At 53.8% G+C, this 20,007-nt stretch overlaps 6 protein-coding genes across 6 annotated transcripts; 2 read left to right on the forward strand and 4 right to left on the reverse strand.

The window, feature by feature from the left end:
• Positions 1 to 2,391: 2,391 nt before the first annotated feature.
• On the reverse strand, positions 2,392 to 2,586 carry CPAR01_05098 (uncharacterized protein; the record flags this gene model as incomplete). The annotated part of the gene is made up of 1 exon (XM_060489377.1): positions 2,392 to 2,586. One exon carries the CDS (start codon positions 2,584 to 2,586, stop codon positions 2,392 to 2,394), a length of 195 nt encoding a protein of 64 aa, XP_060350843.1.
• Positions 2,587 to 2,689: 103 nt separating this feature from the next.
• On the reverse strand, positions 2,690 to 4,569 carry CPAR01_05099 (homeobox domain-containing protein; the record flags this gene model as incomplete). Its single annotated transcript, XM_060489378.1, has 2 exons — positions 2,690 to 4,219; positions 4,273 to 4,569. The coding sequence occupies 2 exons, from the start codon at positions 4,567 to 4,569 to the stop codon at positions 2,690 to 2,692; spliced, it is 1,827 nt and encodes a 608-aa protein (XP_060350844.1).
• Positions 4,570 to 5,842: 1,273 nt separating this feature from the next.
• On the reverse strand, positions 5,843 to 6,106 carry CPAR01_05100 (uncharacterized protein; the record flags this gene model as incomplete). Its single annotated transcript, XM_060489379.1, has 1 exon — positions 5,843 to 6,106. One exon carries the CDS (start codon positions 6,104 to 6,106, stop codon positions 5,843 to 5,845), a length of 264 nt encoding a protein of 87 aa, XP_060350845.1.
• Positions 6,107 to 12,797: 6,691 nt separating this feature from the next.
• CPAR01_05101 (uncharacterized protein) lies at positions 12,798 to 13,452 on the forward strand (the record flags this gene model as incomplete). Its single annotated transcript, XM_060489380.1, has 2 exons — positions 12,798 to 12,961; positions 13,101 to 13,452. 2 exons carry the CDS (start codon positions 12,798 to 12,800, stop codon positions 13,450 to 13,452), a joined length of 516 nt encoding a protein of 171 aa, XP_060350846.1.
• A 392-nt stretch (positions 13,453 to 13,844) lies between these two features.
• Positions 13,845 to 15,106, forward strand: CPAR01_05102 (uncharacterized protein; the record flags this gene model as incomplete). The annotated part of the gene is made up of 2 exons (XM_060489381.1): positions 13,845 to 14,130; positions 14,778 to 15,106. 2 exons carry the CDS (start codon positions 13,845 to 13,847, stop codon positions 15,104 to 15,106), a joined length of 615 nt encoding a protein of 204 aa, XP_060350847.1.
• A 3,279-nt stretch (positions 15,107 to 18,385) lies between these two features.
• CPAR01_05103 (haloacid dehalogenase-like hydrolase) lies at positions 18,386 to 19,492 on the reverse strand (the record flags this gene model as incomplete). The annotated part of the gene is made up of 3 exons (XM_060489382.1): positions 18,386 to 18,879; positions 19,138 to 19,247; positions 19,386 to 19,492. 3 exons carry the CDS (start codon positions 19,490 to 19,492, stop codon positions 18,386 to 18,388), a joined length of 711 nt encoding a protein of 236 aa, XP_060350848.1.
• Positions 19,493 to 20,007: the final 515 nt, after the last annotated feature.

Genomic DNA, 20,007 nt, shown 5'->3' on the forward strand with positions numbered 1-20,007 from the left:
CGCGCCCTGGGGCCGATGCGATTTAACGGCCAGGGCTTTTTGTTGTCCAGGGACGGGACAACTCCGGGTGCTTTCTCCTCTCCGCATTAGAAAAGCAGATATGAAGAGGGTGATCGCACCAGAAGCGGTCTAGCAACTCCCCATCGAGTGGTAATGATGCCCTCTTTCGGAGTTGCTGCCACCAACCAGGGCCATCTCCGCGTGGGTAGCAGTGGATGCCGGCTGTGGTGAACGGCAGAAGAAATCCAGTCTACTGTCGACGCGACAGGAAGCCGGCGGAGGTTGATGCGGGGAGCGGGGGGGGGGGGGGAACCTGGGGTGTCCCTGGGACAAGACAGAGAGCGAGATTGGCAGATTTGGGGGCGATTGGGAATGTTGAATGAACGAACATCCACCTTGGCTTACCTTGATTGGTCTTAGCTCGGGGTTCTCGATGTCTTCGATGACCCAGTGTGAGTGAGTACCTTGGTCTTTGCCTAAATGGCACGAGGGGAAAAGGAGTTCCAGCGTTCCAGTGGCAGAACGGAATGCGGAAGGCGGATGGCTATGTGTGTCTTGTTTTCAACGTGGTATTCGGGGCGGGTAAGCTTAGCCAAAACGTGGATCTTGGTGCTTGGTCTTAGTGTATCCGCGTGCCAGACGCAGAAACTGATCGGAATGTGAATGGGTATCGCCCGCATTCCTCGGACCATGTGGTCGAACAAAGAGCGTGCGAAGGAATGTGGATAGATCTTAAATTCAATGTGAAGTCAAAACCCCAAGCCTCCCTTGTCTTTGTTTCGGAGAATTAGAAAGAAGAAGAAGAAGAAGAAGAAGAAGAAGAAGAGACGTATCGAAGAAAGACGTTACAGATCAGACGCATTCCTGCAGCGCAGTGGGCAGCGACGGGAGGTTTGGCATTGTCTCTTTCCCCACACGAACCGCTTTCCCCAAAAACCCAATGCCGAGGGGGAGGGACCTTCCTCGCAAAATGACCGCTCGGGTGCCATTGGCCCAATTGACTTTCGGAAGAGTGGAGCCGATGTTCTTCAATGGAACTCTGCTGCGACCTCACCTCACCTCACTTCACCTCTCCTCAACGTCAGACACGCTTAGTTGCCATGGGCATCTTGAAAATTGATATCCAAGCATGCGATAGTAGCCACATGGTAATTCTAAGCGTGTTATATATCGATGGTATGCAATTCGTAGTTCATGGCCCCATAAGCAGGATATGAGCAGCCTTGGACGTCCAGTGTGCTTACATAGCACTCATGCGCTCGCGGGACTCACGGTATACACGAATGGGTAAAGGGGGAAACATGCATATAACATACCTAGGTATGCTTGAATGCTTTTGACTGTTTTGATTCCAATGCAGTCGTGATTATTCGTTAGATCAAATACGACCAGCGTGTATTCACCCAGGTAACGTGACCTCCCGTTGCCGCGGGATGCCCCCGCCCCAAAAAGTAAACAACACCACGCCGGGCATCGCGATGCAACTCTACTATGGTGCAATCACCCTCATCATCCATAACTCACCTCCAAACACTCATTTGACAAAAAGAAGTCATTCTCAAGCAATGTACCGACCAGATACGTGAAAATGGCAAATGGTTATGTGATCAAAAATGCAAAAGTTCAGAGCTCGAACCTGCGAGGTTCGAGCTCCTATGAAACCATCACTATCAAGGCAGTTCTGTCTCAAGATTCAAGTTTCTACCAGCTGGACTACAACCCGCTCGGCTACTGCGGCTAAACGCCCGTCGACGTTCTGTGTCCCACCGCGTCCGGTGGGCGAAAGGACGGGCACATCTGACCCCTTATATACCATACGACACTCATGGGAAGGCGCGATACCCTCGGTGTGGGTGGGGACTACACCGGGCAAGCGATTCCATCTGATGTTCACCAGAAGTGAACGGGGTGCCCGGTGGACTGTGCGGCAAGTACTTTTTTGATTTTGGACCTCCCAAAAGGTGAAGTTCGGCGTCTCCTGACCTGAAGCTCGAGGTAAATCGCTGGAAGATAAACGCCCTATCCTGTCCTTCCCATCCATCCATCTATTCAAGCCAAAACCAGCCCGTCCCGCCCTATCCTGCACCTCGCACTTTGCAATCCTATACGTGCTGACCTGCTCTGTGACATCCACGCAGGGTCGCGTTCTTCCGTTCACGCCGCCGCGAACAGCTCAGAGGTTGATGGCATATTCCGACCCAACGCGATTGAAGACACGTAACCTCGAACCATCCCACCACCTGTCCTGTGCTTCCAATGGGATATCCAGGTCCCTTTTCCCTCCCCCACCCTCCCCAGCCACAAACAGCGCCGCCGCCAGCAGGACATAAGCCGTATGTATATCATTACATTAGGTAAAGAGATTTGTTTCTTTGGTGTATGCAGTAGGTATCATGAGAAAGGAAAATCGTTGCTGCAGAAGAGAGATAAACAAAAATAAAGGAAAAGGAGGACCCGTGTAGTCCAAGTATAAGGTTGTCCCGGTGAAGCGCCGATGGCCCAGTGATAAAGCAAATCGCTGTATGTACAAAGTGAAAATCCACGCAGTAGAAAACCCTTGGTAGTTGTACAGCGCCAAGTATACATGATGAGCAAGTTTTTTTTGACTGCTGCGATGAGAAATCGAACCCCCTCGAAACTCTACTCTGCCAGGCCGATGTAAGGTTCAAGCCACGTTTTGAACGACACCTCATTCCCCGTGGAAATCTTGTGCAGTCATGTTGGTGAACTGAAACTGTCTTGACCGTGATTGCTCGGGTGACGGCTTGACTGAGACGGATGAGGCATCCGACCAGTTGTACTCGGTGTTGCCACCGCCGTACGATGAGTAGAACGCCGGTCCCATGTTGTTGGGAGGGAATGAAGGTGTGACTGGCTGGCTTGCGCAACCGTGTGCGACATAGCTCGGTACGCTCGACGACATGTTGGGGAACTCCTGATCAAAGCTGCCGAAGCTTGGTGTCGACAGCGGCTCATCGGAGACGTTGTAGTCGAACGCGGGAAATAGAGAGTTCGGCATCGTCGTCATCATGCCGGGGGTATCCGGCGGGGTCCTCATGGTAGGGTCCATGGCATATTGCGGTACTGTCAGGCTGTTTTGCATGCTGTAGCTCTTGTCATCCTCGGCCGAGGACATGGATGAGACGGTGGTCTCACGCAAAGCTTGTTGGCTAGGGACAATTGGTGTGTTTGGGGTTGGTGGCGCTGCTGGGCTTCGCGATATCGGTGACCTTGAGGCCATCTGCAAGAGGAGGTTCTCCTGAGCACGGTCAAAGTACATTGGCGATCTCGGGCCTGAACCGGCCGGCTTCTGAATTCCCCTCGGAAAGTTTCCTGTCGCAGATGCAACGCGGCGCATCGGACTAGGTGCCTCAATGCGCCTGGGCATCTCGATGCCGGTCTTCGGACCGGAGAAGTTGTATGACTGGCTGCGCACGCAGCTGACGAGGGCAGCGGGCCTCTTAGAGTTTCTTCTGCTGGCAATGTCGATGGTCGAGCCAGACTTGAATCGGAAGTCTGGTGTGGAGATTTCGGGAGGGGAGCGAGACATTGACTGGGGAGAGAACTGATCAAATTTGTCGAGATCCTCGCTTTGCATTTGCTCCTGCTTGACATTGATCGGAATGGGGCTAGTCATGCCGGTAGTCAGGCCGTGCGGGAAAGAAGCGAAAGACTCGTCCATGTCGCTTGCGCTCAGGTGGTAAGACGAGAACGAAGAGGCACTAGTTGACTCTGGAAGCTGTGTCGTCAAGTACTGGCTGGGAATCGAAAGAGTCAAATGGTTAGGTGTTTGTTGGATGACCTCTGAAGGCATAGGTGCTGAGAAATCGCAGGGTGTTTGGCCAGAGTAGAATTGATCGGGGCCAAGGGAGTAGCCGATGTTGATATCCTGGTGCTGGAAAGAGTTGGATGAGTCGGGCGACGCGTATTCTGAATCCGGCTCTTGCGTAACGACCTGCGGCTGCTCAAATGTGGGCTCCGGGGTCTGAGTGCCCTCCGAGGGTGATGCTTCGCTAACAGACGACGCGTCGGTTGATACGTGAACGGGTGGGAATGGAGCAGCGGACGGGCGAAGATCGTCGTCGTGGTCGTGGAAGGACTCCTTGATAGTCTCGGAGCTTGTGGACGTCTCGGTAGCCTGCTCAGACTTGCGGCGAGCCTCATTTTCCTGTGTCCTCTTCTCCTGCTTCGCCTTTGCTCGCCGATTCTGGAACCAGTTCTATAATCTGTCAGTGGATATATTTTATAAAACCAAGCTGAAGGGGGAAATACATTAATCCTCGCAATGTCCACCCTCATCTCTTCGGCAAGCTGCTTCTTCAAGCTGCTGTTGGGCTTGTTGTTCTTCTGGAATTCCCTTTCAAGCTTGTCGACCTCATCCTTGGCAAGTCTCGGCTTGGATTCGGTGGCCTTTCCTCCGGCTGCTGGGAACAGGCCCCGGCTCATCATTGCCTGTTGCTGTCGAAGCATTTCCATGTAGTCACTCTGATAGAGAGGGGCTCCGGGGAAAGGAGTGCTGAAGCCATAATCGTATGCTGACGCAGTGTGGTAGTTTGGGTAGAACGCCATAGCTGCTGATGTGACAAAGTTGGCCAAGCTCGAGGGTAGACCGTTCAACGGGGGGGCTCGGTGGTTAACACGATGGCGATGGTAACGAATGTGTGCAGAGCGAGTGTAGAACCAGTGTAGTAACGGGGATAGGCATGCGTATTATGTTCTCCGCAGTGTTTAGACGCCGCAGGATCAAGTCTTCAGGACCAGAGATTTGAGTGAAAGAGTGACTGAGGTTAGAGGGCTGAGAGCCTGGTGATATTAAGAGAGATGTGAAGAGAGAACGTGGGTGTGAGAGAGGCGCGGGAATCGGAACAGCAGATCGAGGGGAGCTTGTCTGCTTTTAGATCGAATGGGGAACGACAAGCGGGATGAGGAAGGGTCAGGCAGGGCCGCGCAGAGGTGAGACAGCAAGGTCTGCTCAAGTCCTCCAAGGTCTTGAGGGCGAGATAGTCGATCTGTCTAGGCAAGGGCCTGTAGGCGCACAGACGAGGCTTGACGAGAGAGAAAGGGCACAAAAAACAATGACAGGAGGAGTGGGAAGAAGGAGTGACGGGAAAGGAGGGGGGTGAGAGGCGGAAGATGTATTGATGTGTCTTGTCGACCCATCATCACAGAGCGAGAGCGCTGAGAGAGAGTGTGTGTGTGCGTGTGCAAGCCGACGTGGGTGTAAGTCGCGCGGTACTGTGTAGGTAGGCGCTGGGGTGGCGGCAGGGCATGGGCGAGCACCAAGAAGGGGGGCCCTCTCTCATCGTCCACCGGGTACCCCCCTTGGCAGTGAGAAGATCATATTTGGGTGGAGGTATCGGGAGACCAAGGGAGCAAGGGGGTCAACTTTTTTGACTCTCAGGCCCTGGGAGGAAGAGAAAGGGGAGGGTCATGGAGGGTCTCTAGGGGCCAGGGCAGGGCAGACAAGGCAAGCCAGCAAAGCTAAGGTAAGGTAAGGTAAGCAAAGCAGCGGAGAGACAGGAAAGGACAGGACATGACAGGGCTCGAGCCGCGGTCAGTTGTGCATAAGGCACAGACTGTGTATCCATACGGGTAAACTGTGCTGAGCTATGCAGGTAGACCCAGACCAAACCTTGGGCCTTGGGCCTTGAGATGAGGATGAGAACGAGGACGAGGATGAGGTGCCGCGGGAGAAGCGGACGTGGCCGGCGCAGAGCGAGAGGACAAGCAGGCTGTGAGAGTGAGAGTTAAAGTGAGAGGAGAGCCGACGTGTGGATGAGGGTGTATCCATGTCAGCACAGCGCCTGCGCGAGTGTGAAAGAGAGGGGGGGAGGAAACTACACTACATGTCGAGGATGCATTTGAGTGACATTGGGGGATTTGTGCAGTGAGCAGCGGCATCAGCAGCTGGACTCCTCCGAGTCTCCGACTCCAGCTTTGGAGTATGAGTGAGTGCATGAGTGCGTGAGTGATCGCGAGGACGAGGACACAGGACGGACAGGAGCAGGGTGGTAGGATGGTCGCACCCACCTGAGCGAACCTGAATTGAGAGTGAACCCTTCACATCCACCGGGCATCCACACGTCCCATTCGCAACCCATCCCATCTCATCCCACACCCCCTAGTTCAGAATCCTGGCCCCCCCGGCCCCGGCGTCAGTCCCGACCCCTGGTCCATGAAGCGTCTTTGCGTCCCTGGGTTTGGACGACGCCCCCATGTCAGTTGGTGCCACACTAAAAACTTTGGACTCGACTCCCCTGCTCTGGGCTGAAGATAGGCCCGGCAGGCGTGGACTTGGACGTGTATCCGTCGACTACGCGGGCGAGGCCACTCGGTGATGAACGATGGCACTTGTCAAAGCCTGGAAGTTTGTACCGTCCGTGACAAGGCCAACAACTGACAGACTGAATGACACGGCAGAGACAACCCGCCAAAAAGGACGAGAACAAGACATTGTAGGATGACGAGTCAATGCGCTGTCAACCATAGGAACAGTACACCGTACGGAGAACGGCATGACTGAGGCAGCGTAGAAAACGAGATGAGCATGGCATAACTCAACAATCGAGGAGTGATCTAGAGTAGAGAGAGAGAGAGAGAGAGAGAGAGAGTCGGGACTTTGACGGGCAAACGGACAGCATCCCGTCGGCTTCGAAGGGGCTCTAGAAAAGTGGCGAGAATGTGACCGAAAGGGACAGGCAGTGTATCGACTTGACTCGACTCAACCGGAAGCCGGAAGGGGTAACGACGAGAGGGCAGTTGAAGAAGTGGTTTAGGTTGTGGAGGGCAGAATTACAGAGAAGAAGACGACGAGACAGGCGGGGCAGGTCAAGCCGGACAGGCACGACGATCCCAATGGCATCATCTGATCCGAAGAGGCGAAGATAGCTGAAGTCTGTGCTGCGTCGATGAGTGTTACTGTTTGTACCGAGGAGTGTGTGTGTGTGAAGGTGTGAGTGAGTGTGTCTTGTCCATTGTCTGTGACGGGCAAAGATGAAATGAAGCGTAGGAAGAAACTTCGGATGAGCTCGCACCAGACACAAGCTACAGGATCTGGGTGTTTATGCCGCTGCGGCGTGTAATTTGCCGCGTTGCACTTGCGCAGACAGCAGGCGCTACTCTGTGCATTGGTTTCTCTGGGCGGTGGAAGAAGCGTTTTGTTGAAGCTAAAACAACAGGATAGAGCGTAGAGAGAGGGGCAAAAATGTTTTCTGAGAGGGGGACGGGCGCGGACGGCTTAGTTAGTTGCCGGGTCGAGTTGACAAGTCCGGCCCTTGCTTAGTGCTCACTAGACGATTGGTAAGATGAGAGTTGGCGCGATGCTCCAGCTCCAAAGTCTGAGAAGTCAAGGAGTACAAAGTAGAGAGAGAGTCCCTTCCCACTTTCTCACCTTGGTTTCCGCAACTGCTCGTTTGTGTACCTCGGTGATGACCAGTGACGGTAAATATCAAGCACATGGATGAACTGTGGCAGACAAGATGAAGAAGACATGCAAACAAGAGAGCGGTTGAGAAAGAGAGTGAACTGGAGGCATTGAGATGAGGCCGCAAAGGTGTATTGAAAGGAAAGGTACGAATACAGAGTAAGGTCAGGTACTTGCGGATGCCTGAGTGTAAGGGAAGGTACCTTACCTGGGTATGGAATACTTTACAGACTAAGGTAAGGTATGGATAGTAATTAATTACGAGGACGCATAGACCATAGTGCTATCCGTTCCCATCTTATGTCAGCACCTTCCCCCGCTGACACACGTGTTGGTCGGGGATGATGGAAAAGATACCTGAGACTTTGTCTCCTGCCTTAGGTAATTCAATGTCAGAACATCAGGTTGGAAGCCCAAGTCATGTGGTTTGTCTTCAGGGCAAGGAGGTATCCGTATGGAGCACATGGAGCTCATGGAGCACAGAGTACGTATGTAGACAAGGTACCTCCACTCCACTTGAGGTTTCCTCCCCCACCTTCGTCCCCCTTGGTCTACTTGTACTGCATCTCACTCTGCCTGTCCCTGCGCCCATCTCCACCGACAGGCTAGACAGTATGGCATTGATTGACGCGACCAAGCATCACACGGACCATTTGGATAAACAAGACGAGAGACCAACGGGAAGAGACATAGCGACTGTCTAATTGCACACACTATCCGCTGTACCCGGTCGAGAGACAGTGCTCAAGACTGTGCGGGCTGTCTACGATCACTTCCCCCCAACTGTCAACGACATTTCCTACAGTAACCTATCGACAAGGCGAGGGCTTCACTCTCTTCCATCCTAGCCTCGCTCCGATTCCAAGGGGGAAACAAAACTGAGGGAGAGAGGAGACTTACATCAAGGGACGCATAGGATCCATCAATAACCCACAAGATCGAGATCCATCATCATCCCATACGACATGACACGAGAATACGCGCCTGCTATGGCCTCGTCTTGTTGGATTTGTTTGGTTCCGGTTCAGCTCAGCTGTGCCGGCGGCCTACCTTGCCCGAGCCACGGAAGCAGAAAAAGACACACGGACTCGTCGACGCATCTCGTGCTGAGCTCCCCGGAAGCCTGTGCAACACCACAAAGTGCCAGCTGGGAGTCTAGAGAAAGGGAATCCCTTCCAGAGAAACGTCGACGGCAAGGTTCAGGTGCATTTGCCGCAAAGTTGCGGCCCCACTGAAGAAAGTGTGGCAGGTTGAACTTATCAAGGTACACTTGCCGTGACTGGCTTTTCCGCTGCATTTCGCAGTCCCAACATGGAAATCGACAGTCTGAAAGGAATGGAAGTTGCGGGCTAACACCTACCTTTTCCCCTTCGGATACGGATACCTTGCAGTCGCCTTTCAGCTTCAGAAGGTGCTTACACCACAACCCGCAGCACGGCACTTCAAGAACCACCAACCCTGCACCTTTCTGAACAGATGGGATGCCAGCCCAAGATGCAGACTACGGGATACCTACACCTTTACACTACGGACACACGCCATGATAGCGCTCTTTGACAGTTCTTTGCTCCCTCGAGTTTCGATGACAACTTCATGCGTTCGAGTTTGGTAGCCCGTCCCGGTCCACCTCGTTCCTCTTGAGCTTGGGCCGTCACGTCACTTTGCCATCGTCATTTCTGCAAAATGAACCACCCAAGTCGGCTTCTTAGCCCTCTCACGACCTACAGACGGACTGCCTATTCAGCAATCCGAGCAGCCTCACCACCACTCAATCCTTGCTGCCACAGCCGCTGCCCCCCTCTATCCACACGGATCGACAGCCTACTTTCTTCTTCTACGCCGCAAATGGCGGCTTTGCGGTATCCGGCTCTACCTATCCTTGGCCTCCCCCACGAGCTCGCGCTTGGTTTGCGGTTTTGCTCTGAAAGCCTGCGATAGTGGATAACTACGTCGCTCTCTGTCTCGGGTTATTGCAAATCCCCATCTGCCTTGGATATGCAGAGTACAAACACACTTGTCAGGCAGCGTGCAGGACAATCGCAGGTCTCAGTCGGGTGCCAGCCGCCAACATTGTCGACATCTTGGTCCAAGGTCGACATGGACGGGCTACCACCGATCGCCAGGAACGGTACTGACTAGAGCCATGTCACAACAACACATGCCCGGTGCGCCACTGCGACCTCAGTCCGCGTCCACACAGCCGTCCACTTCCCGCCCGCGTTACGACGGCACCCAAAGCACCAAAGCAAAACCACGACACCGGATCAGAATTCACCAACCATATCTGGCCAACTGAGCAATCATCTTTTGCCGTCCCAACCTAGTTTGGCCAGCCTGCCAGCCCATCCTGTCCAATCCGAGCCCATTTAATCACATCCGTCCGAACCTGAGCACCGCTGGTGCATATCTCACCCGGGGCGCCTGGAGGGTGCCTCCTGCGCAATCGTCAGAGCAGACGGCAGTCATCGTCAGTCGTGCCTCTCTCTTGCTTGCTCTCAGCAGCCTGCTTGCTGTGAGGATACATGACTGCCCATGCTGCCACGCGACAAATGGAGCAACCATTGCGACCATTCCCGGCCTCTGAGGCCCGCCGCTGCGCAGACCGACTGTCGCTTTTGTCTGCCTTTTGCTGCTCCAAGGCCGGGCCTGGACAAAAGGAGAGCAGAGACGGCGATGAATTGGGACGAGTTGCTTTGGGGCCCTCCTCTTTACTGACCCTTTCCGACATCTGCCCCGGTCAGACTGCCGGAATAGGCCGCTGCGATTCGTGGGTGCAAGCGGCCCCTGTCGTTTTGCTGTCGCCTGCCCCTTGAGCCCGGCCGCGCTAACGCAGCTCAACGACGCCAAAATCGCGTCGGTTTTTTTTTCTTCCCTCTTGGGCTTACCGGGGATTGGAGGCTTTTGCAGTCTTGCAGCACGTCGCTCGCTGTGATCAACTGACAGGATGGTGGGGTGCCTCGCTGTCCCACGCTTTCCCGATTCTGCTCAGCGACTCCCAAAACGCAACGCTGCGATGCAAGTCTTGGGCAGCCACTGCAGCTGCCGCATCGTCAACCTCGAAAAGAGGAACGCTGACAGTTACTTTGGGTTGGCCTGCCTGCGAGGATCACCACCTCCTCCGCTGCCGGAAAACTACCAGTACCAAAGGGGCAACTTCATCACCACCAGGCGTCACCGTCTTCATCCTTACAGGACATCAAACAGCCCAGACATGTGGCCGAAGACGCCCAGGGCAGACGCCGGTTCCCTTACTCCAGGTACCAGCCGCTGCTCCCGCAGGCTAGTACAATGGGCTCCCCACCCGTTTTCCGCTCGTCTCACTCGGCAACGCGTTGGTTCGCCAGGTCGCCGAACCTTGACAAGTTGACAATGGGCGAGCCGCAAGCCTATTCCTTTTTTGGCCGAGATCCAAAGGAGGAGAGACAACTCACTCTCAACGCTGTTGATTTTCAACTGGTAGTCACTGGTGTACCGCTGCTGCACAACAAAGGAGACGCGATGTACTGATGTCGCCCTCTGGCCTAAGCAACTGTCACCGGCAGGCACACATAGTTTTCCACGTCAGATCTGTGTGCGGTATCCGTACATAGCTTATAATACCTATGCTGGTTATGGATACACAATCATCACTTGTTCGGCTTTCGTACTGCCTGCCACAACCCGTCGTTTCTCTCGAGAACTGGACTGCTGCGACTGCATTTGTGGGTGGGCCCATCAGAACTCCGAAAGACAGGGCAAGGACGCTCCGCGGTCTGTAGAACTGACATCCATGCACCCATGCTGTATTCTTACGGGTCAAGGAGACATCGGCCCATCAACTACGGAGTAACATGGAGGGAAATCGTCGTGCGGTGTACCGCGTTTTCGGCGTTAACCCAACCTGGCCTTGTTGCCTCCTACGAGGTACGGACCATGTACGGAGTATGTACGGAGTACTGCTCGCGGATTGTGGTCGGAGCCCGTTGTACGAATACTTACTTATCACACTGTATCTGACTTGTCTTGACCTGCAGCGGAACACTTTTCTTCTTCCCCGCGAACTAGGCGTACCGCCGGATGCACACATTGGACGCTCTTCTATATCTGCCGTCTGTCGTCAGAATCACAACGACCGATTGACCCATGTCCTTGCGCTGGTCAGAGAGCGACACGGGCTGAGAAATTAGCCAACGGATGTAGACTTGCAGCTTCAGCTCCTCCTTCGCATGATTTTTACCTACAGAATACTTGGGCTGCTGGCTTGTTCAAAAAAAAAAAAAATTGATACTCTCGGCCGTACGAGGCGAACAGGAGCATGCATGGTCAGGTGTGGTTCCATCACGGCGCCGTTGCAGCAGAGGACAAATATACATCTAGGAATGGCACAAAGACTTTCAACTACACAGTCACATAACCTACCAAGCCTTGGGGAACGTACATGGCGTCTCTTGTGCACAGTTGAAGCAATCGCCATGGGGGTCCCTCGCCGTCGATCCTCAGCCAGCAGTAGCCCGGACAAGGCCGTGAGATCGAAGGGCCAGCCAGCGAGGCCGGGGGAGCGGGCAACGGCTTTCATTCCACATTCAGATGTAGCGTCTTTACGCTACGGGAAGTTTTCCCTCGAAGATTTCCGCGCCTTTGGTCTGAAGCTAGCCGGGTTTCAATTCTCATCGAAAAGTCATGGTCCCTTGACAATTGGTGGTTCGGTTCGGTTCTCAAACCGGACACTGGGGACATATCCACGTTCTGGGCAGCGACCCTTTTTCTAGATTGCTCGACAGCAATGGATGGGTCATCACTTGAGCCGACACCGCCACAGTACCGCTGCAGGGGTGCAAACAACAAAGACACGCGAGCTGCTATTCCTGAAACTGGACTCGTAATATGGGAAAGAGAAGTCTGCGATGCTCACGGAATTTGTGTGCTGGGGACACACAAATGTGTACAACGATGTTAAGGTCACTCACCAAGCTTCGTGGTCACTCGAAAGCAATGTGGACTTGATCCAGGAGTTGCCTTCGGAAACCTCCGTTACCATGAATTCCAATACCGAGCATGGATATTTAGCCTGACCGAGATACTACGATTTCCTTCACTGACAGCCCAGACGGCGCAATCTGAAGTCACATCGCGCTTTCCAAGCATCTATCCAAAAAGCGGCTGATCCCAGGCATCCCAGACCAAGTACTAGAGCGCAGACGTGCGGTTGGCCGCTTTCCACTGGGTGACAGTGCTAAGTAAAACGAGGCGCGCAAACCTGGGCCCGCCACAGGCCTCGTTCGTGGGATTTTCTTAAGATGTGCATGTTATAGGACCCCCTTGCCTAGAAACAATCGTCCTGGAGATCAGTTATGCAGTACGCGCACATCACAACGCAGCATCTTCTCACATCGTCATGTCAGGAAACGAGGCCACGAACATCAGCTACACTGGAAATGTCGCCGTCATTGCGCAGATTGTCAAGTGTGATCGGGCTTCAGCCCACCTTTCGCCCACTTCAGCCTACGCTGCCCAACTATCTTGGCTCACTATCCCGGGACATGTTCGCCATGATGTCGTGTATGGCGATCAGCTAGGAATCTTGGATGGCTGATTGGGCGTTCATCTCTTGCTCGATACAGTTTGACACTGTCCGGGAGTAAAGTTCCCCGGAGAGGCGCGGCGCCTCTTTCTGTCGATCTCTGGAACTCGTCTATAGCAATCACCAAGTCATCGTCGCCTTCACTCTTTACCGTGTCTTTTCACAGGAAAACTGCATACGACGCCTACATTACCAAAGTTTGGGACCGAGGCAGTCATTACAAGTCAAACGGAAGATAGTTGGATACGATTCAGCTGGTCCGCACCCCCGTCAAATCATGCACAGATTCGATGCGGGCGAATTGGATTCATTCGGGCCGCCAACCGTGCCAAGCCAGCAGACAGCAAAGACCAAAAGTCACACAATTCGCCTTGTCATGCTTGACAACTTGGACGTTCCAGGCCACACTCTCATCAAGAACTTCTTCCGCGATCTCGGTCTCACTGGGCCTAGATCGTGCACACAGTGAAGTGCGGAAGACGGGATGCACTGCGACACATGGCCAGAACATACACGCGGCAGCACACCTAGCTAGACTGTGGTGTGGGGGCGTCTCCGGACCATCGCTCATCCGTGGGCGTTGTAACCTCACCACTGAAGCCGCTTCGCGATTCTTTAAGGTGGACCCTCTACGGAGTACTACCTAGCTCCAAGACATCGTTGGCTGTCCTTGATGTCTAGCCAAACCTGCACCTGAGTCCCGTTGGAGGGCGGAGGCTGGCATTCACGAGATGCGATTGGCGGCAGTGGACGACAGAAAGCAAGGCAACGCAGGTGCAGCGATTGGAGGCGGAATTTCATGTCCTCAACAAAGCCTTTTCAGCAGGGTCGATTCGATTGATTCGCCTTCAGTACCAAGCGATGCATGGCCCTGCGAAGGGCTGGGGGCCCAGAACGATTCGTCGACATGTCACCCTTTGGGCAAAGGGCAAGGTCAGTCTACGACGTTGCGCGAATTCATCAGACACGCCGCTTTTCAGCGGTCTTCGGGGCAAGGCGGGACATGAGGACAACGGCGCCGAACGGTATATGGCGTTTCCTGGAGAGCGGAACGCTTGTAAAGCTAGCAAAGCGGAAAGAAGACGTTGTCTCACTTCGTCCCAGATACTTGGCACCTTTGTCCGTGCCGATTGGGCGGCCTACGACTGTCAGTCTTAGTCTTTGCTACAACACGCTTATCACGCATCACGTCGGCGTTTGACGAGTAACTCTAGCCTCTACGGAGTACTGCGAAGCAGTGCTCTCCTGACGTTGCGCTATGGCTAGAGCGATCTGAAAATCCAATCCTTGTTCGATGGCTCGGAAAGACTTGCTGATGCCAATGTCTTCACGTCGAATTGCCAAGCGAAGATGGACCGGATCAGTATCACCGGCCAGAGGAGCTCGAACAGACAACGACAGGCCGATGAGCGGCGAAGCGAGGGTATTGTATTACGATGCCGGATTGATCATCTCACCGTTTTTTCACCGACGCCTGTTGCACAAGTCTCTTTCTCAGCATACTATGTAAGCTCTGTGCAATATACGTACTTTATCGGTAAACCTCTTTCTTCCTCCCCTGTTGGAACTTGTTGATGGTTTGCCGAAGTAGGTACTTCTCCCGGCGGCTCTCAAACGCCATACTGGATCAGGCTGCGCCTCGAGATGTCGATGTAATCTGCTCGTCAGACATCTACCCGTCGTTCCACTCTGACGATTTGACGAACCCTCCCCCGGAGATGATATTCGGCAAGGAAGACATACGGAGTACCATGTGGACTGGATGAGTTCCGAGTGTAACCACTTCTATTTTAGTGTCTCCTTGCAAGGACGAAGAACCCGACGCCGTGGATGAAGTTCAAGGTGTTCGCGGAGAGCGACTAACTTGCGGAGTACGATCAATCGGCTCGCCATCGCTCAAGCTTCCAATCGTCCAACGCAGGAAATTTGGACGACAGATGCCCACCATATGCTACCGAGCCGGCATGGAAAGCTACCTTCTGGAACACGGGAAACGAGAGAGGACGCAATTGCCTAGTCTAGTATCGAAGACGCCGGCGGTTCACGCCAGTGTCGAAGGCGTGACGCCAGCAAACACCACGGAACACCCACGCAACACACAAAATGCCAAGCGACAGAGATAGCGTGCAGGAAGACTTCCACAACGACTAGAGGAGTCATGGCCATGCATGGCTCCAACATGCACACGGGAGATGAAGCCTTTTTTTTTCTCTTCCCTTTCATGATATGCACAAGAAAGGGGTTCGGTATCCCTCCAACCTTGACTCCGGACAGCGGGCACTGGAAGAGAGATGTGATTACAGACGACCTCTTGCGGTAACATCGCCGCAGGAAACCCCCAAGAATCGATTTTTTTGGTGGCTGCGAGTACTCGAGTTTATTAAAATGCAATGACGATATACGAGGCAGAGAGTGGCTTGGTTAATCAACAGATGTATAGTGGCATCCATGATCCAGATCCTGATCAACTTTTTTTTCTGCTCCAACGTCCAAGGTGGAAACAGCGGCAAGCGGGAGATTGGGATCAAAATCGGGCCCTGGCGGCCACGTGCGGTGCCGACAGTGACGACTGACGAGATGGATGAGGTGCCGGCCCTGCCCCTGCGCTGTGGAGGGGGCCAAGGACAAGGAGTCTGCGAGGGCTCGTTTTTGTTCCTTCACAAGTTCACAACCAGGCATGGGATGATGGGGGCACGGGGACAGTATGCCGGATTTTTTCCCCCTTCGTTATGCGCACAAGCCGCAGGCCCATGCTTCTCATTAAACTCGACCAAGGGTCCTCGTCACGGCCGTAGTAAAGGGACCCGTGGAGGACGCGTGCGACGCAGACAACACTTGCATTCGACTGGGCTGGTGCGTGCTTTAGTTTCCACACATTTTACTTGTACGGACAGTACCCCATCTCTGCGACGACACAATTTCCTTCTCGCTCGCTAAACTGAGCACAGCCTCACGACATGGCCACCTCGAGTCAGTCTTGTTCAGTCCGCTACCGAGTACCGAACCGGTGCAAACAATGCGGATACTGCCGGACGACGTCTATCGTGTTGGAAGCCTTGGAACCTTTCTCTGAAGCTCTGGAGACAGGTGGATGCCGGATGCTAAACGCGCGAAAACAGAAGCCGTCGCCGGGAAGCATACACCAGAAGCCCCCCCCCCCCCCCTTTTTTTTCCTTTCCTTTGACAGCCGCGCGGTTTTGCCTGCCGGCCCGATGACCTGCGTCGGGTCGGCGGCCTTCGCTCGCCAGCTTACACTACTCGAGCGCTCCAACGCCATTCGGAGCTGTCACCGTCAAAGGACTCGTTACCCAGGGAGGCATGAGATGTATTCCGTGTTCCAATCTCCTCATGAATTGTCTCGTGGTGACAACTATGCTCAAAATGAGATTGCTGTCATCCCTTCCGGTGTTCTGCTAGCGCGCCGCCTCAACGATATGGAGATGTAGCTCAACCGACCCGGCCCTTCGTGTACCTGCAGCATCAAAGACCGTTCGAAAGTTAACATCATACTAAGCCTGGAGGCTGTCCACATCAGCCCTCTACCTGATGGTTTTGAGATTGACATTTTCGCGCGCGAAGCCTATGTTGGCTTAGCCTTTAATGTTCCTGCATTCGCCCATACGAAAAGCTGGCGTCCGTTGTGTTACATGTCGGAATGACATCGTCGGACGCCTGCTTTTTTTTCTTGGTGGATGGCTGCGCTGTCAGCAAACAAACCCCGCCTGGGTTCCTGTACCGGCGAAAACACACTCGTCGCCATTGCCTCGCCTAGACAGTGAGTGTACAGCTGTCTCGGCATCATCCGCCAGATTATTTCTGTAGCTGATCGTACCTGCAGCCACCGATAATCTTGCTTTGCCCATGAGCAAACAAGGCATCGACACTTACAACTGTGCTGTGTCAGGAGGAGGGAGGAATCCTTCCGCTGCTGTGTTACCCCTTTTCACCAAGTCTTACGTCCCGAGGAGTATTGATAGACGACCTTGTTCCACTCAACGGGATACACATGTTCACTACTTGGAGCGACACACCCACGGCTCAAGCACGAAGATCTCCGAAGTTGTCTGCAAGATGCCGAATTTTAATTCGCCTCGCAAGCTTGTCTAAAGTTGGTGCCCTGAGAGAGCAGAGCGTACACACATACCTACACAGACACACACACACACACCCTGCAAGCAGCCAGGTCCGTCAGCATGAAGCTCCGAAGCTGACAGGTGATATTTGTGCTTTCGGGACCTTGCAGCTCCGAATTACGAAAGGTGGTCATAGACCGGTGTAGTTTGCCATTGTGATACCTCAGACCGCAGCGGGTTTGTTCGTTATGCAAAATTACGCCACATCCACGGTCTCGGGACCGCTCCGCTCAGCTCTGCAAAGACTAAGATAGGTCAACGAGAGACCAGTGTACCGGATGCGCTCGGCAAGCTCGCTCTCTCAGACTCTCTCGTATACGGGCTCCTTCTTCGTGAAACGACCGCGGGCTTTTGCGGGTTGCTTTTTGCCTATCCAGATGCGGTGCATCGACCGGGCTGAGACTTCTTAACGTTGCTTTTTTCTTTCTCCCGCTTCCAAGGTCGCGAGATCGCAGCAATCACCCGTAGTTGGGGGGTAGGGCCCCGAGGAACATGGGACAATGACGAGGCGAGACGATGATGTGTTGCAAATGTGTGCTTGATTTTTCCTGTACCTTGAGCTGGATCATCGTCGACGCAAGCTACTTTGTGAAAGCCCCTTCAACACTCCCGCGTTTGTAGGCGAAATCAATGCAGCGGCAGCCAGACGAGTTGAAGTCAGGGACTCGCCTGACTCGGCTGAAGGAGGATATTCTTGGATCCTGGGGTTGCACATGTCGAGTACACGGCATACGGCGGGACTTTGTCTCCAAGGCTAAAGACATTGTCTTGGGTCCTTCGGGGTACCTCTACTCGGTTCGGCACACGCCCCCCTTCGGTGAAGGTAGAGGGATGATGATGTTTGTTTTGTTGTTGCACTGGAGCTGCTGCCCCGGATCAAAATAAACATCACGGATCTCACGCGACACAGCTTATTAGGGATCTTCAGGCTTGGGGGAAAGAGGACTCCATTTCGAGAACTATCTCGCATCTGAATCCAACAAGTGCTCCCTTGATGAGACAACGGCGGGGAAAGAAGATTAGTTTGTATTTGCCCTTTCTCGCGCACTGGCCGGTTGATAGGTTTTGCCGTTCATCCTCTGTCTCCTCTACTCCCTTGTATGGAGCTCCGAGGACTTATTTGGCTCCAAGGGCCAAGGGAACGGTAAAAAGCGTACGATGTTGTCATACTAAAGTCTGTACAGGCCAAGTCTATTCTTGCTCTATCGATTCATTAGCAGAGCCTCCATTCCTCACGCCAGAGTAGTCAGTCAGTCGTAGACAACTACACTAAGGCTTCGAAACGAGGGCGTCGGTAAACTCCAGCGTGACGACACCGTCGCGACTCTCCACGACCTTGACAGAATCGAGGTCTCTGACGATCCAATCGGGTTCCGCGTCCACGACCTGCTCAACGGTGTGGCTCGTGACGAGGCCCAGCACCTTACACCCAGCCTCCTTACCGGCCCTGATGCCGGCGGGGCTATCCTCGAGGACGAGCACCTGCTTGGAAGCGTCTCCCAGGCCCAGCTTCGCGCGGCCAATGCGGTAGCAGGTCGGGTCCGGCTTACCGTTCTCGACGGACTCGGCGGTGACGAGGTGTTGAGGCTGCGGCAGCTTGAGCGCGTCGAGCCACCCGCCCACAAGGGGTTCAGTCCCCGAGGTGACGATGGCCCAGGGAGCCGACTTCGCGATGAGGGCGTCGAGGAGTGCCCTTGCCCCAGGGATCTCGACGGCGTCTCCCCCGTAGAGTTTCGGGAGGCGGCCTTCCATCTCACGCGTGTCTGTTCATCTCCTGTTAGCCTTTTCTTCGCGAACCCCTGAGTTCATCACCGTCTCATCCCCCCCTTGCGTCATGTAGGTGAGCATGCATGAAAAAAAGTTGGGGAAACCTGACAGACGGCGCGCCGGTGAGTCGTGTTTAGGTAGGTGAAGCAAGGCAAGGGGGAAATCGGAATCAGGAACAGGTACCAAACACGCGAGATCAGACAAAACAGAGATCTGAGATTTTTTTTTTTGGTGTGTAGAGGTAAGGTACTCACACTCCCAATTTGCTTTTTCAGGGGCCAGAATCTTCAAGATGTCGATGCTACGACGGCCGTGCGAGGTCTCGAGGATGACTTCGGGCGCAACTCCTATTTCGTTGCCGACGCTGCAAGGGAGAAGAGAAGGCCGGTGTTAGTGGGGTTTTTGAGAGATGAGATGAGAGAGAGAGAGGGTAACCCCTCATGCAAGGGATGATTGGTGATGATGATGCTGATGAACCGGTGGAGTTCGTTGGTTTCCTTACGTGTGCCAGTGCTTCACGACGGCCTCTGTTGAGTCGATGATGGTGCCGTCCATGTCGAAGAGGAAGCCATCAAAGGTGAAGCGTTGTGGAGGGGCCGTGTACGACATGGTTAAGTCTGGTAGACAGGGTAAGCGGTTATCCCTTTGAAATGAGTTGTGAATGTATACCTGAAGAGATGAATGTTTTATGTGTTCGATCTATGGTTATGGTCTTTTAATGTGGTCCAAGATTAATAGTGAAGAGAAAGTTATTGTATTCAAGAGTCTAGTTGAGATTACGAGTTGAAGTTGAGTGAGGTATGACTCTGAAAGGATCGTTGAAGTTCCGAGTCGGCAACGACAACCTTGGTAATCCGCCTTTGACCAGCCCGCTATTTGAGCTGCGGCATCTTTCCAGCGGCCAAAAACACCGAGACGGGCATTTCTGTCCACCGGAAGGGGCCCCTCTGACGCTGCGGCAGCGCCATCGCGGCAGCACTGAGCGTCTGTGATCCACCGGTTCCAGCACGCCTTTTTTTTTTTTTTTACCCATCGACTTTTTCTTTCTTATGTCAGCTGTCGCGGGGCAAAGTTACCCATGGCGGGGCTCCTCCATTGGGATTAGCGTCAGGCGGTGAGGATAT

This window comes from Colletotrichum paranaense (genome assembly GCF_030867605.1).
Source record: "Colletotrichum paranaense strain IMI 384185 chromosome Unknown Scaffold_4.1, whole genome shotgun sequence".
In the NCBI taxonomy this organism is placed as follows: domain Eukaryota; kingdom Fungi; phylum Ascomycota; class Sordariomycetes; order Glomerellales; family Glomerellaceae; genus Colletotrichum; species Colletotrichum paranaense.